General features: G+C 34.8%; 1 protein-coding gene across 4 annotated transcripts in view; it reads left to right on the plus strand.

Annotated features, from left to right (window-relative positions):
• LOC103712090 (putative nuclear RNA export factor SDE5) overlaps positions 1-14,527 on the plus strand; it is a 48,825-nt gene that overhangs the window by 33,861 nt on the left and 437 nt on the right. For 3 of the 4 annotated variants that reach the window (XM_039123747.1, XM_039123744.1, XM_039123746.1), the window contains exons 5-11: positions 5-75; positions 265-497; positions 6,260-6,342; positions 6,495-6,551; positions 7,235-7,302; positions 7,416-7,525; positions 7,632-7,702. In XM_039123747.1, the coding sequence (XP_038979675.1) occupies positions 5-75; positions 265-497; positions 6,260-6,342; positions 6,495-6,551; positions 7,235-7,302; positions 7,416-7,525; positions 7,632-7,702 (693 nt within the window). The remainder of the gene's footprint in view (positions 1-4; positions 76-264; positions 498-6,259; positions 6,343-6,494; positions 6,552-7,234; positions 7,303-7,415; positions 7,526-7,631; positions 7,703-14,527) is intronic. The other variant, XM_039123748.1, reaches the window with a different exon arrangement.

A 14,527-nucleotide genomic window follows, 5' to 3' on the forward strand; every position in this document is an offset into this window, starting at 1 on the left:
GTAGTCGACAGGTGGATGTTCAAAGTGGGAAACTTCTCTTTCTGAGGAAAATTATCTGAAATCTTCTACTCAAAGGTATGTTTGTTGACTAAAATTTTGAGGGCATATGATATTGCCTATATCTTTTCTAAGAATATACAAAACTGCTGATTATATATGCTGATGCTATTCCTGTGATGATTAAAGACCTTGCTTAGTTGTTTTTTCAATAGAGTCAAATACATGTTTATGTTTGCTTAATGGTAGGTTGACCTTTTTGTGCAGCAACATTATAGAATCATCTTGCCTGGACAAAAAGAGATCTAGCTTGTCAAGGGAAGTGCTACAATCATTGTTTAATGCTCCTGAAAGATTGGAGGAACCAAAACCAAAACGCCTAGAATGGGGGTCAAATAGAACTAGAGTTGTTGGACAAAAGCCAGTTACGAAACCTCTAGAGGACCTTTCTTTGTCAACTAAGATAGAAGATCCAAAGGTGAAACTTGACAACAAAGATGGTGCGTACTTTTAAAAATTATATTTTATTCTCACCTTCGTATATCATAATATTGGAAATCAAATTTGTGTTGTTAATTGTATGCACAGTCTTTAGAATATTTTTTAAATTAGTGTAACAAGTTAAAATTTTCAATTATTGCAAAATAAAATTGGTCAAGTAAATTTTCTCTTACAAATGAACTTCAGTTAGTTTATAGGGCCTTCGTGGCAAGGTCCTCCTAGCCGATACCGGACGGATTACCGATCGAGGACTAGTTCGACACATCTGTACCGTGCCATTCCTGGCCATACCGACATAGGGAGAGCCGAAGAGGGAGGGAAAGAGGGAAAAAAGAAGAGAGGAAGAGAAAGAGAGGGACAGGGAGGGACGAAGGGGAGGACAAGGGAAATCTTGATCCTAACCTGATCCCGAGGGAGCGAGAAAGAGAAAGGGAGGGAGGGAGGGAGGGAGGAAGGGGGAGGGCAAAGAAAACCCTAATCCTAACTTGAGCGAGCATACAAGAGAGATAGAGGCAGAGGGAGAGGGTGGGAGGACTTACCGGGGGGGGGGCTAGGGGAGGGGGATTTAAGCGAACCAATGATGTTTCATTTTATAGGGCTGGTTCAGCATGGTTTGGTAAACCATGGTTAATGGCTTCTACTATTTTTCCTTCTTAGGTGAAGCTTTTATGCTAAACTCAGGCTAGAGGCACTAGGACATAAAATGAGATTTATATGGTGCAATCATTGGTTGGCTGTTATTAATCATGTCATGTTTAAAAGCAAGGAGTGAAGTGTCAGGTGTTGTCAGGTTAGCATGGTACCATCTGTCGTGTTGAGTGTTTGTTATATAGTAGAAGGGAAAGATATACTTCTCCGTGGAAAGTTCTGTAGCCGGCCGGCTAAGATGCTACGGAAACTTTTTCTCTTTTTCCATTCTAGGATACTTTTGATTGCTTTAGAGTAAGATGTAGGAATGAATTGAATACTTTATTTTATTTAAAGTGGACACATGATTACTAAAAACATAATTGAAACTGGATTTTGGAGTGATACTTTAATTATTAATTCAAACTTTTAACATCAAAATAAGGATAGTGTATGGAACACCTTGAGAATAAAAAGACAAACATAAAAGGTGCTTAATTCCAACAGTGTCAGCATCATCATTGCCATTATGCTCCTTTAGAAATGTGAACATCATGGATTTTTTTGAGTTCATTAGTTTCCTTGAAATGGACTGCTCTTAACACTGGAGCAAGGAAAAGCATAAGGTCAAGCCCTGACAAGCATAAAAATGTTGAGGATAGAACCTCTTAGACCATTGGCCTATATATTCTTTAGTCCTATAAATTTGGTTAATTATTTATTCCAAAACTCCAGAAAGGAAGCATTGTTTACTTTAAGGTCATGGGTCTAAAAGAAACCAGGATATGTACTGTTGCCTAGTTGGTGTATTTTCTTGTCAACCGGTCTATGTAACAAAGAAATAGCATTAGTACTTCATTCTCTTTATTGGATAATGTTGGAACCATTGTAATATATATATATATTTTAAACTTCAGCTTGTGGTGAACACAGATGCAAAGATATCTGTGTGTGCATGTGCATGTATCTCAGTTGCAAACATGATTCCTGAAGACGTACTTGGAGAATAACATAGTGACTTACTGGGTGAGATAACTAAAGAATAATTTTGCAGTTTCTATGAGATAATTTCTAATATAACTCTGCACGTGACTGGTAATTCTTGAATTTTTCATACACTATATATAGATAACTTATTCTGGTCCCTTATTATTTCTAAGTTTGTGTCATCTAAATAGGGTTAACCAGTTTTCCAGGGTTCTGTCCAGCTTGAAAAATCTGTGTCAAACATGTATTGGTTAGCTGGATAGCATCTGACAATTTGGATGCATTTGATTGCAGATTTTAAAGGTTGGTGGAGATGTGGACTCTTCCAACACTGAGTAGGGCCTATCATAGTAATCTTACAAGTGTGTTCTTTTGTTTTTTAAGTTTGAACAGAGGAGGTTGAAAGGAAAAAAACATAATATCATGCATCTCATATGCTTAAGAGAATTTTGGATTATGAGCAGAAACTTATATTTCACGTAAAGACTACTTGTTAAATGTGTGATAGATATACTTTAATTGATCAATTTTTCCCTTTGCGTCCCCCATATCTCTCTTTTTTACTTCTTGCCTAATCAGACACCAATACAAGCATCCGCATCTAACTTCCGGTGTTAATAAATCATCTATCTTTGTGTATTTTGTTTCTTTATTGATTTGTAGTGGTCATTGTAAAGTTCTCTGCCGTATCCTCTTTAAGAAAGCATTTTTTCCAAATTATTTTCAGCTTTTGTTACACCCAATTTTACTGTTATAATTGGTTTTCCATCAATTTGTTCTTACTAGTGTCCCTCTGACTGATTGTGCATGTTAAATCTTTCCCGGTTATTGCACGGTCTTTTTGACTCTATATTTACTTTCATTATTGTTATCCATAAAAAGGAGCAGCATGTAAAAATCATAAAACACCAAAAAGTGTGTTTCCTCTTCTTTCTCTGTGCTTAGTTAATAATGGATGTATACTCATCTGTCCTTCCATCTTTCCATTTTACAGGGATAAGTTATAAAAGAAGATAGCTTTAGGATATCTTTGAACAAGAGTTTTTATTTAAAGCTTTTTCTTCATAATCTATAATTTGTTTTGGTTCAATCTATTCTTAATCACTTATACTGTAAAGTGCAAACTACTTTATAGTTAGATTGAAGTCTGTTCGGTCCATATTAACGATGACACATAGTCCAAAATTAACTTATATATCTACCTCATCTTCAATAGGAGTCAACCGTTGATGTATAATTAGTGACTTTATGTTGTTCCATTTGTGTGCATACTGTAATTAGTAAGTGCAGCTCATTATTATTGACCAATGAAACCCTCACACTAGTTCTAGTATCTGTTTGTATGCTCTTAACCGGTATATCCGTTGTGGATTCTTTCTTTTTCAGCACTAACTGAATCTTCTTTGTATTGTAAATATTCTTCGCAGGAACCAAAACTGATTCATTTTCACTATCATCTTTCAAATATTTTCATCTAATATCTGTATAAGAAAATTGTCTTGACATTGTCCTTCTTAACATAAGACAAATTTATTATTTATCTTTTTTCTTGAAGTTAATCTGTGTTCAACCTTCATGTAATATAGATTCAATTGAAAAAGTTTGCTAAAAAGCTAACATGCTTACATTCACGCCCTCATATTCCTTGCTTGTTTAAATTATTTCATTGTACTTTATGCCTCTGTTAATTTTTATGTTTTTTCCTCCTACCTAACAATTTCAAATTATGTTTTACCATGATAGGATCCTAAAGGTTATAAAAATTATATTATATTAACAGAATTTCTTATATAACCAACCAAAGAAGAAAATTTCTTACATAGAGAAATTCCGTGAAATCTAAAACAAAATTTGTTTTAGAAAATTGCTTTCACTTCATGTCAAGTTTTAAGGTTTTAGTTTTGACACATTTCATATGATGCTTGTCTAGAAACATTTTCCTTTGCTAAAACCTTCCAAAGTTTGCGAAACTATTTTAAAAAAATTGTTGAGATTTGGGGATATCTGTAATAATGTATAAAAAAGTTATGGTGATAGAGTAGAGGTACTGAGGTAGTATCCTTTTAGTGCGATGGGCATTTGAAATTGAGGCTTGATAGTTGATACTTGACACCATTGATCATTATCAAAGACTTTTGAACTACCTAAAAGTAAAACTGATGTTTTTTTGAGGTTTCTTACCTATGCATCTTGTGTAACAAAAGGAGATTACTAGCAGAGCTATTGTGAAAAAATATTTTATGGGCCATATAAATTTATAATTCACGGTATCATCATCTAGACATCTTAAAGCACACTCAAACCAAAATTCAACTGATTCAAATGCTTCTGACCAAAAAGAGAATCAAAAAATTGTATCATGCAATTTGTATCATCAGATCAACTACATACATAAGTGGGGTATCTTCAAAACTTTTGTTATATGGTTTCTACTCCTTTTAAACATTGTTGATCATTTTTTAATTGTTTTGATGTTTATTTAACTGTTTCATTATTGATTTTGTATCTATATCATCGAGGTTTGAGATCGTATGCAAAGGGCAATAGAGGAACTTGTGATGTGATTTTGAATTTTTAGATCAAATTTAGAAGAGAACAAAAGTATGAAAGTTCCAACTTCGGATGGAAATTGGAAATCTGTAAGTTGGAGCATGTTCAAAGGAGTGAATCTAACTTCCTGATGATGAATTTAGCAAGAATTTGAGTTGCCTAGATTCGTAGCAGGTGTGAGATTGGTGAAAATTCCTTTAAAAAATGATGCCAAAGCACAGATATAGGTCTAATAAAATAATAGTTTTACTACACATGATGAAATAATAATAAAAATGCTCATTTTATTGTTGTGATCTCATAGTACAGATATAGGTCTAATAAAATGATAACATGATGATTAATGTAGCAGATAATCTTTATTTGCAAATTATTTTCACAACGGGCTTGAGCCTAGATGAAAACAGTTGAGTTTCAAAAGAACCTCAATATATGTGATGAATCTGATTATGATAAGAGATTTAATTATTGTTGATTTTTACAAAAAAACATGGTGAGTGCTTACTTTTTAGTTTTTTATCTTTTCTTTTTTTTTGCCTGGGGGTTGAGGGGTTCGCTATTGGGCACATTTTGGATATGGTCTGGGAGTTCGACAAAAATTTGAACCAAAGATTTAAAAAAATATCTCATACCAGCTCTGTATTGACTAGGGACAGGTACCCAAAATGTCTTGAGGCATAATAACTCTGTACCCCTTAGTACACCCCTTTTTATAATTTGTGCTGGGGCATATAGCCCCTGTGTCGAGAATAGGACATATCATCTGGCCACGTTATGGTACTGATCCTCGAAATTTGAATCTTTTCTGGAGTGAGTACAGCACCCTAGCTAGAAGATTATATTTACTAAAGTAAGAACTTGTAAAGAAATGATAAATTTGTTGGTTGGGAGGTTATTTAGATTTTGGAGCACTGCAACTTAGAAGCTTCTTTGGATTAAATTTAGAATATGTGAATACATGATTGATCTTAGATAGACTTTAGATGATATTAAAAGCATTATAATGATTTAAGCAATATCTCTTTTATATTTTAACTTTGATGCGTGCTGAAGGATCCACTCCACTTATTAATGAACTTTTTAATACGAGAAGGAAAAAAGGGAAATCTGGTGAGACAACCTTGGACACTCTTCAGCTTGTTCTGATCTTGGAACCTGTATCATGTGCATTGACAAAATACATGTTGTATAGATTGCTTTTGACGGATTGGCTCCTTGCAGTACAATAGTGACAGAGTGAAATGTGCATTTTGAATGATATCAAACTTGTATAATTAATATTTGCAACTATGTGATTTGAGTTTTAAGTTCCAGTTTTGTTTCATTTTGGTAAACGATGGATGTATATCAAGGGTATTGACTGGTTTTGCATGGAACTGAAACCATAAATTCTGGATGTGCATGTGCTTTGTTGCATGATCATGTGTCCAACTATGCCTATATACTTGTTATTTTATTACCTTTAATAGTAAAGTATGTCAAACTTCTTCTTCTTCTTCTTGTTATTGCTGTTGTTTGTTGTTGTTGTGTGAGGAGAGAGAGAGAGAGAGAGAGGAAATGTATTTAAAACTTCATTTTATCTGCTTGTTCTATCTAGTTGTAGATGAGGAGGATGACTACCAGTTCCTTCGGAGAGCTACAAAACAGCACTGGGATGCAATGAAGCAATATTATGAAGCTGTAAGGGGTCCATGCCATTACTTGGAAGAACTTTACAAATTACATTATAGCTTGCTTGTATTACTCTGTTCATATGAATGGACCTGTTTGTCCGTAACTTACAGTGTTTCTAGAAAATTCACGATCCAAGATATGATTTGTGAGTTTCACAGGCTGTAGATGCGTTTACCAAGGGTGACCGCAAGAAAGCCAACTACCTTCTAGAGGAAGTAAGTTTCACACTTATGATGGGATGATTTAAATTAAACATAGCCAGTAAATGTTTCTTATTCTCGATTGTATTGTCTTGCACTGTTTCAGCTTGCTTTGCTTTCAAGTTTTTGCAGAAAAAATCATTCCTATAAATTTTTATTTTCCATTTCTATTTTCTAAGGGACATGACTTACTCTTGATTGAATTGTCTTACACTGTTTCAGCTGGCTTTACTTCACTGTTTTGCACGGTTTTAAGTTTTTGTGGAAATAACCGTTCCTGTAAATTTTTATTTTCCATTTTATTTTCTAAGGTAATGACTCTAATTGATATCCAATCACTTATTTGGCATTTATTGTAACTCCCTTTATTTTTTCTTCATGTTATTTTTTTATTTTTTTTTCAAGACAACTATGTCATAGTGTGTCTGCTGTTTATTTACTTTTCACCAACATTTTCTCTGAAAGAGAACTAACTCTTCCACAAGACATTATATTATGCTTAGTGTATTAGAAAGGACATCATAGCAGAATTCTATCATTACTACATGATGAAGCATGAGTAGTTCTGTCCATTAGAAGGAACCATCTTTAGGAACTTCTATTACCTTATGTATATATGTATCTATATATGTGGTTTGTGTTGATGTGATAATTACTTTGTAATAAGATATTTCCTAAAAATGTTACTGGATTTCAAGGGAAAACACTATAACCAAAAGGCTCGAGAAGCAGACGAAAAATCTGCTGTGGAGATACTTGACACAAGGTTTGTGCATATTATTTTCTGGATTTGATTCTATATTTTTTCAATTTTTTTTGTACTAATTTTCTAATGTATGTTGAAATTCCACATGATTATGGGGTTGATTTGATTTGCAGAAAATCTGGCATTCAAGGGAAAGTTATTATCCTTGACCTACATGATCATCATCCAAAGGAGGCATTAGATTTGTTGAAGTTACATCTACGTTCACTAGCTAACATTCCATGTAAGAGATCATATTCTTGCAAGTTCTATTTGTGTTTTTTGTATTTCATTTCTCTGTAAAGGTTAGGCATGACTTGATAATCATATGTCCTTTTGTTTCACGACAGCTTTTAGACACTTGAAAGTTATCGTGGGTACCAATGCTGCAGATATCACAAAAGGGAAACGGAAACGAATGGTAAGAATTCTTTAAAATATTAGTATTCCATTTTTTAATGTCATCCAAAATCAGTGAGACAGGTATAATGCTCATGAATTTTCCCATAAGGTTTAAAATCTGAGAAAAATAATGTGAAAATAAAAAAGGTGAAGCATGTGTGGTTTGGTTCGAACTTGATCACTGATTTGATGAGGATCACAAAGTCAGTGCACAAATGTGCATAGGTTGTGATGGTTAATGTAAAAAGACATGTCTTAGCATTACTCAGTTTTGGAATTCGAACACACAAAATGTCATGTGAAAATATTTTTATCTCCATACTAGTAGTTCTGGAAATAACCACAATATAAAGTTTATGCCTCCCATGTAGAGTGTAGCTTAGGGATAGGGTACTTTTTGTGTTTAAGACAAGGCCTCCACAATACCTCATGTTGAAATGCTTTGCTGCTCATGGGTCCTATGTTCCGGAGATCCTTGCCTTAAGCATGAGGTCATGTGAACCTCAGATAATTCTTAAAAAAATGCTAATAGATTCTACAATTAAAGTCAATGAGAAAGTACATATCTTTCATATAGTTGTTATCACTTTTTAATATTTTAATTGTCAGTTTGTTGTATAAACAAAAAATTAGGTGCCAATTTATACCATCTCATATTGATGATATATGCAGTGTTGGAAATGTTGTTAGAAAACATAAAAGAGGGTGTGTAGCTGTGTGCACTATCTGCCCTGTGTGCCTACCATACTGCTACATGTTAGCCTAACTTTGTATTTGTCATATGATACACAACTAAACCAGACCATAGTGGTTGGAACCTGCATTTACCTGTTCTTGACTATCTTAAACAACCTTATTTCTATTCAAGATGGTCTAAAGTATAGTTCCATTAATCTTTTTGGCTTTTGTTATTTTAAGTATTTGATGCCTTGATTTTCAGTTGGGCTAGACAGTTAAGCAAGGCACCGTGTTGCATCAAACCAAAGATTAGAAACTACAATAACACATATTAATCTGCTTCCAATAGTTATACTAGGATATGAGATCTGTTGGGCCTCAAAATTGCATATAAACAACTATAATGCATTGTTTATGTGTAAATGTTGTTACATATTCACATAGTGAGAAGGGTGAAGAGCGATTTGATCACTAGGATTAAACTTTGAAGATTAACACAAAATTGAAGCAAATTGGATTGAAGAACCCTTCGTTTGGTGAAGGAAGTTCTTTATGAAAAATTTAATTAATATCTAAAAGGGCCACCTTCATACAATGTATGAGAAGCTTATATAGGACATGACCTCTATCCATAATTTGAGCATTAAACCCAGTAGAAAATCATACTTGAAATAGGACTCAATAATAAGGAAACATGCTAGAATTATTCAACCACGTATATAGAAACCTAACTAAATTTTGATATTGACTCCAATGGAAAATTTATAGGAAAATCCGGTGAAAATCTCGGAAGTCTTCTTGCAAAACTTGGCATGGTCTAGCTGGTCAAATTACTTGCTGGCTGCACTCTATACTGCATCACATATACCCTAACAGCCATTTGCACGGAAATTTAGAATAATTTGAGAATCTAGAAATCTATATATGTTAAAAACTTAAGTTGTTTGTTTGATACATATCTATACACTAGTACAAACAATAAGTTGGCTTCTATTTAGAAAGAATGAAGAAAGTATCAGTCTCCTGTTGTTGATCAGATGCCAAAAATGTATGATTGGTGGTAAGATGCTCTTTGTTTCTTGATTGAAGCCGGTGAGGTGCTGGATTTTGCCCATGCAGATTCTGTCAAATCTTAGATATTTGGTTTGTCATTCCAAAAAATCTGAAGTTTGATCTCCTGTGGCTAATTGGGAATTAAATTTGAGATTATCTTGCTTCATGTTGTATAACATAATGTTTATTGAATTTCCTTTACTGGGTGATTCATAATCCTTTCTGTCTTCCCATCACTTCTAAGCTTCCAATTTTGGTTTTTTAGTTGACAAAATCTATTGTTTGGGTCCCATTATACCTTTATGGATTCAAGCATCCTTATTATATACCCGCGACCTGCTCAATTTGTTGCTTGGAAATGGTCTAATGATGCTTAATTTGGTTCCCACATGAAGTATCTTTGTTAGATGTCTCATTGCCATCTTCTTCTAATTATCTTAGTCCTTTTACTTGCTCGCTAGCTTGACTTTGAAGTATGGTACACTATACCGTACTGAACCAGACAGTATGGGGCATACTATACTGTACCGGTTCGGTACCGGTACATGGTATGGAGGGTGTACCGATCCTTGGTATGCCAAACCGGTCTCCGTACTGGGCATACTGATACAATGATAGGGTTGCACCGGTATGGGGCCCGGTATCGGGACAACATACGTTGCTTTAAACTATACACATGATAACTATACTGAACAAATTGCTCGCTATAATCTTAGTTCTCTATCATTGTCATCAATCACCTTATTTATGTGCATTAGGTATTTTACGTTAAACAACTTTTGTGTACAACTGCTAGATGACCATCGCTTCATGTACTTGCATCATAATTTACCTTGAAACTTGTTTATGCCTCAAGATAATTAAAGATTTCTTGTTATCAGGTCCTTATAGATACTGAAATTAGTTTTCACAAGAGTGGCTGCTAGGATACATTAAAGTGCATCTCAAGCAAGCATAAGTCAAATTGGGGCCTTTGGTCTTTTTGATTCTCCAAGATAGGCTAGAAAACTAGTTTTTGGATTATTGTTAGCTAAGCCATTATTAATATTTTTTAAATCGATTATGATCTTTTGCTTCATCGGAGCAGTTCGTTTCTTTTTTTTCTCCATCTAGAGGTTCTGTGATTTGACCCAAATTCAAACCAATTTAAACCCAACTCAAACCCATTATGTTATCCGTGTTTGAAGTTAGACTTTATAAATTTAGATCCATGCTGCATTATAATCCTCCCAATCTAGCTTGGACAGGTAAATAGCTCATGTTCGAATTCAAATTCTTACCTAATCCCCATTTTACTTAATTCTAATTAAAGCTGAAAGCCAAAACAAAAACTAGCCTTGTATACTTGCACCTAAAAATTGATTAATGCTCTGTGTTGCCCATCTTTTCCCATGCTGTGTATGGGAAAGTGCTTATTCGACATTAGTCACGCAAAACATGTCAAAGAGATGCTTTTCAAAATGTTTGCTACAAAATTGATCCTTGATGGGTGTTCTTTTATAACAGAAAATGAAATCTAACTACATTTCCTTCAGTGTGTAGCATTAATTGTGGCTAATCTCCTATTAATATTAGGTGGTTATGAGGACATAAAATCATTTTCTTGCAGCTTTTAGTTATTGTTCTATACCTTATGATTTAGGAGGATCACCGGACTCGATGTGGACGACTTTGGCCACTACGAGTATTCAGTATGATGACTAGACTCGATGTGGACCATTTTGGCCACTATGAGGATCCAGAAGGATCACTAGATTCGATGTGGACCACTTTGGCCACTACGACTAGGGCTAGACAGGGTTCAGGAGCAAGATTCGCCACATCGGGAAGCCAAGTCGCAGGCTAAACTTCTGGAGGCTATAACTTGGTCATATAATGTCCGATTGAGATGATTTTTGTTTTGAAATTAGGTATCTTTTCGAGATCTACAACTAGAACGTTAAATTGGGATAAAATTCCACCGTTTAGACCCCAAAATGGGCTGGTTAAACCGAAAGTTTTCTATTTAGATGAGATTTTGACCAGGCGTAGCTTTTTATTCGATAAGAATTCGGCAAAGCGACAGAAGGCAGAGTTGATGTAGAAATCGAGATCTACCTCCTCGATAATTTTAGCTTTTTTTACTAGAGATGTCTATTTTAGGAAAAAGAATTCTACTAGGATTAGAAAAAGAAATCCAATCCAAATTGTGTTAGAACAGATCTCACATTATAAATAGAGCCTATGTACCTTGTTTTTTCGAAGAATCAATGGAAGAAAAGAAAACTTAAACCCTACTTTCGCAATATTCCATCTTCTCTATTTCTTTTAAGAGATCCGAGTTGAGCAGGTTGAAAGAAATCTTTCTTCTCCATGATCGGATCAAGTTGATATCAGAGCCATGCTCTTACCTGGTGAAATTCCAACTTGATCTTATCAAGTTGGTATCAAAACCATGCTCTTGCCTGGTGGAATTCCAACTTGATCTGATCAGATCAAGTTGGTATTAGAGCCTCGGTCCTTTACATCTATGGAAGCCTTAATGCTTGGTCTAGATGCGCGAGTGGTATAAGGAGAAGGGTTATCCATGCTTGAAATATATTGAAGGATAAAGGCGAGTATGGTTGCGAGTTCTACCTCGATGAATGATGGAATGATGAAACGTCTCCCACAACTAGAGAAGAAGATAGCCCAACTCACTAAGATCGTGTCTCGATTGTCAACGTTTTCAACACGAGCACTAACAACTCTATCTTTGAGCAAAATCAAGTAGTTTAGCCGCGAGGCAGGGAAACAAGCTTTTCTCCATCTTCAAATCTGATTTAGCATGAGCTAAATCCTCTAAACAAGGGGAGCTCTGATTCAGAAGGATCACCAGATTCGATGTGGACCACTTTGGCTATTACGAGTATTTAGGAGGATCACTAAACTCGATGTAGACGACTTTGGCTACTACTAGTATTTAGGAGGATCACCAGACTTGATGTATACCACTTTGGCCACTATGAGCAGGGTTGGATAGGATCCAGTAGCAAGATCCACCACATCGGAAAGTCGAGCCGCAGGCCAAACTTCTAGAGGCCATAACTTGGTCATACAATGTCCGATTGAAATGATCTTTTTTTGAAATTGGATATCTTTTCGAGATCTACAACTAGAAGGTTGAATTGGGATGAAATTCTACTGTTTAGACCTTGAAACGGGCTAGTCAAACCAAAAGTTTTCTTTTCGGATAAGATTTTGATCGAGCGTAGCTTTCTATCCGATAAAAATTCGGCAAAGCGACAGAAGGCAGAGTTGATGTAGAAGTCAAGATCTACTTTCTCGAGATTTTTAGCTTTTTTTACTAGAGATGTCTATTTTAGAAAAAAAAGAGTCCTACTAGGATTAGAAAGAGGAATCCGATCCAAATTATGTTAGGGCAGACCTCACATTATAAATAGATACTATGTGCCTCATTTTTTTGAAGAATTAATGAAAGAAAAGGGGATCTAAAGTCATACTTTTGAGCCTCCATCTTCTAGTTATCTTTCGAGAGATTTGAGTTGAGCGGGCTAAAGAAAAATTTTCCTTCTCCTTGATTGGATTGCCTTCCCTATTTTCTTGTTAGTAAACTTCTACAAGCATGCCAAGTCCAACGCTCAGCTAGTTTGCTAAATAGTTTTGTCACCCATCATGTTAACCTGTTTACATATTCTTTCTTTCAGTACCATTGTCAAATATGATAAGAGGTCCATAAACTGATTTAATGTGTTGAATCCTCGACGCCTCAAATATGGTCATGCAAGGGCTCATCTGTTTGTGTTTATGTCATGTGCATTAGGAAAGAAATTAAGCAAATTTGATGTGCTTCTAATCCATGCTAATACATGCATGTAAGTAGGACAGAAGACTGCTAACTAGGAAGGAGCCTTTGCATCTGGCATAATGAGCATTTCTCTTAATGATTCTTTAGAAGAGAACATTTTAGCATCAAGAAGAGTCATGGTTTTTAAGTGTCTTGCTGATGCATGAATGCAGCCAACATGCATTACGGGAACTATACTTTTCTCGAAAATGATGAAGGCATAATTTCTGTTCTTTGTGTAGCCATCATTGACCGTCTTGATGCATGAGTTGCAAGAAGTCTTGATTTGGGAGGAAATGTATGTTCTCTTCTTTTACTGAGGATTATTTATTTTATTCTGTTTCCTCAAGCATTTAGGTTTTAGAAAATGTCCAGATAAATATTGAAAGTACATCGTGCAAAGGTCCCTCTTGTACCAAAAAGCATGTATGGCTGGTGCTTGTCAATCACTAGAAGTTCCTGTGTGGTGGAAGCAAAGGTGCTCTGTTGACTGAAGATTGGGGATTAATAGTCAACAGGTCAACAGAACAACCTTATATTGCTGATTTCATAATAGATGATGCTAGCCTCAAGCAACACCAGCTGTGATGTTAGATTAGTGAGATCAGTTGATCGATTTCTTATGTCCATGGAATTTCAAATGGATGTTAAAGTTTACTTGTTTTATATTTCCCTGAAACTACTGTTTGAACTAAATCCTACATATGACACAAGCTCCTTTGTTTATGTTTAAATCAATATATTAAAATATCTATATTTATTCATTTTGTTGTGAAATGTTAGTATTTGGGATATGTTACCAACATTCGAAAGATAATAAGCCCTAAAAATTAGAATAGACAATTGTTAATTTTATACCTGAATGACATCTCATACAATTGTCAAATAGGTATCCTCTCTGCTTACTGACCTATCAATAAGTTTCAAGTTTGCATATTTAAGGTGAATGTAGGTGCCGCTATCAAACAAGCCTTATAAATAGCTTGAACAGATGCTACTTGGATGTCCGCTGAGAATTATGACTTGTTTGTATTTACCCCTTTGTTGAGATTGGTAAATTGCTTTATGTCAAACTAAAGGAAGCCACTTTCATTTTCTTCCCTGAATAATTGGGGTCCATTATTCGATGGCATATCCAACCAAATGTAGAATATCTAAGCTTTTTCCATTTTTAGCAACTTGTTACTTATTTTGCTTCATTTCACAAAGCACCTTGATCCTTCTTCGCTAAATTTTCTGGTGATATGTTTGATACTTGCAATAATTTGGCTGGATCATTTATTTTCA

The sequence above is a fragment of the Phoenix dactylifera genome, chromosome 2 (genome assembly GCF_009389715.1).
Source record: "Phoenix dactylifera cultivar Barhee BC4 chromosome 2, palm_55x_up_171113_PBpolish2nd_filt_p, whole genome shotgun sequence".
In the NCBI taxonomy this organism is placed as follows: domain Eukaryota; kingdom Viridiplantae; phylum Streptophyta; class Magnoliopsida; order Arecales; family Arecaceae; genus Phoenix; species Phoenix dactylifera.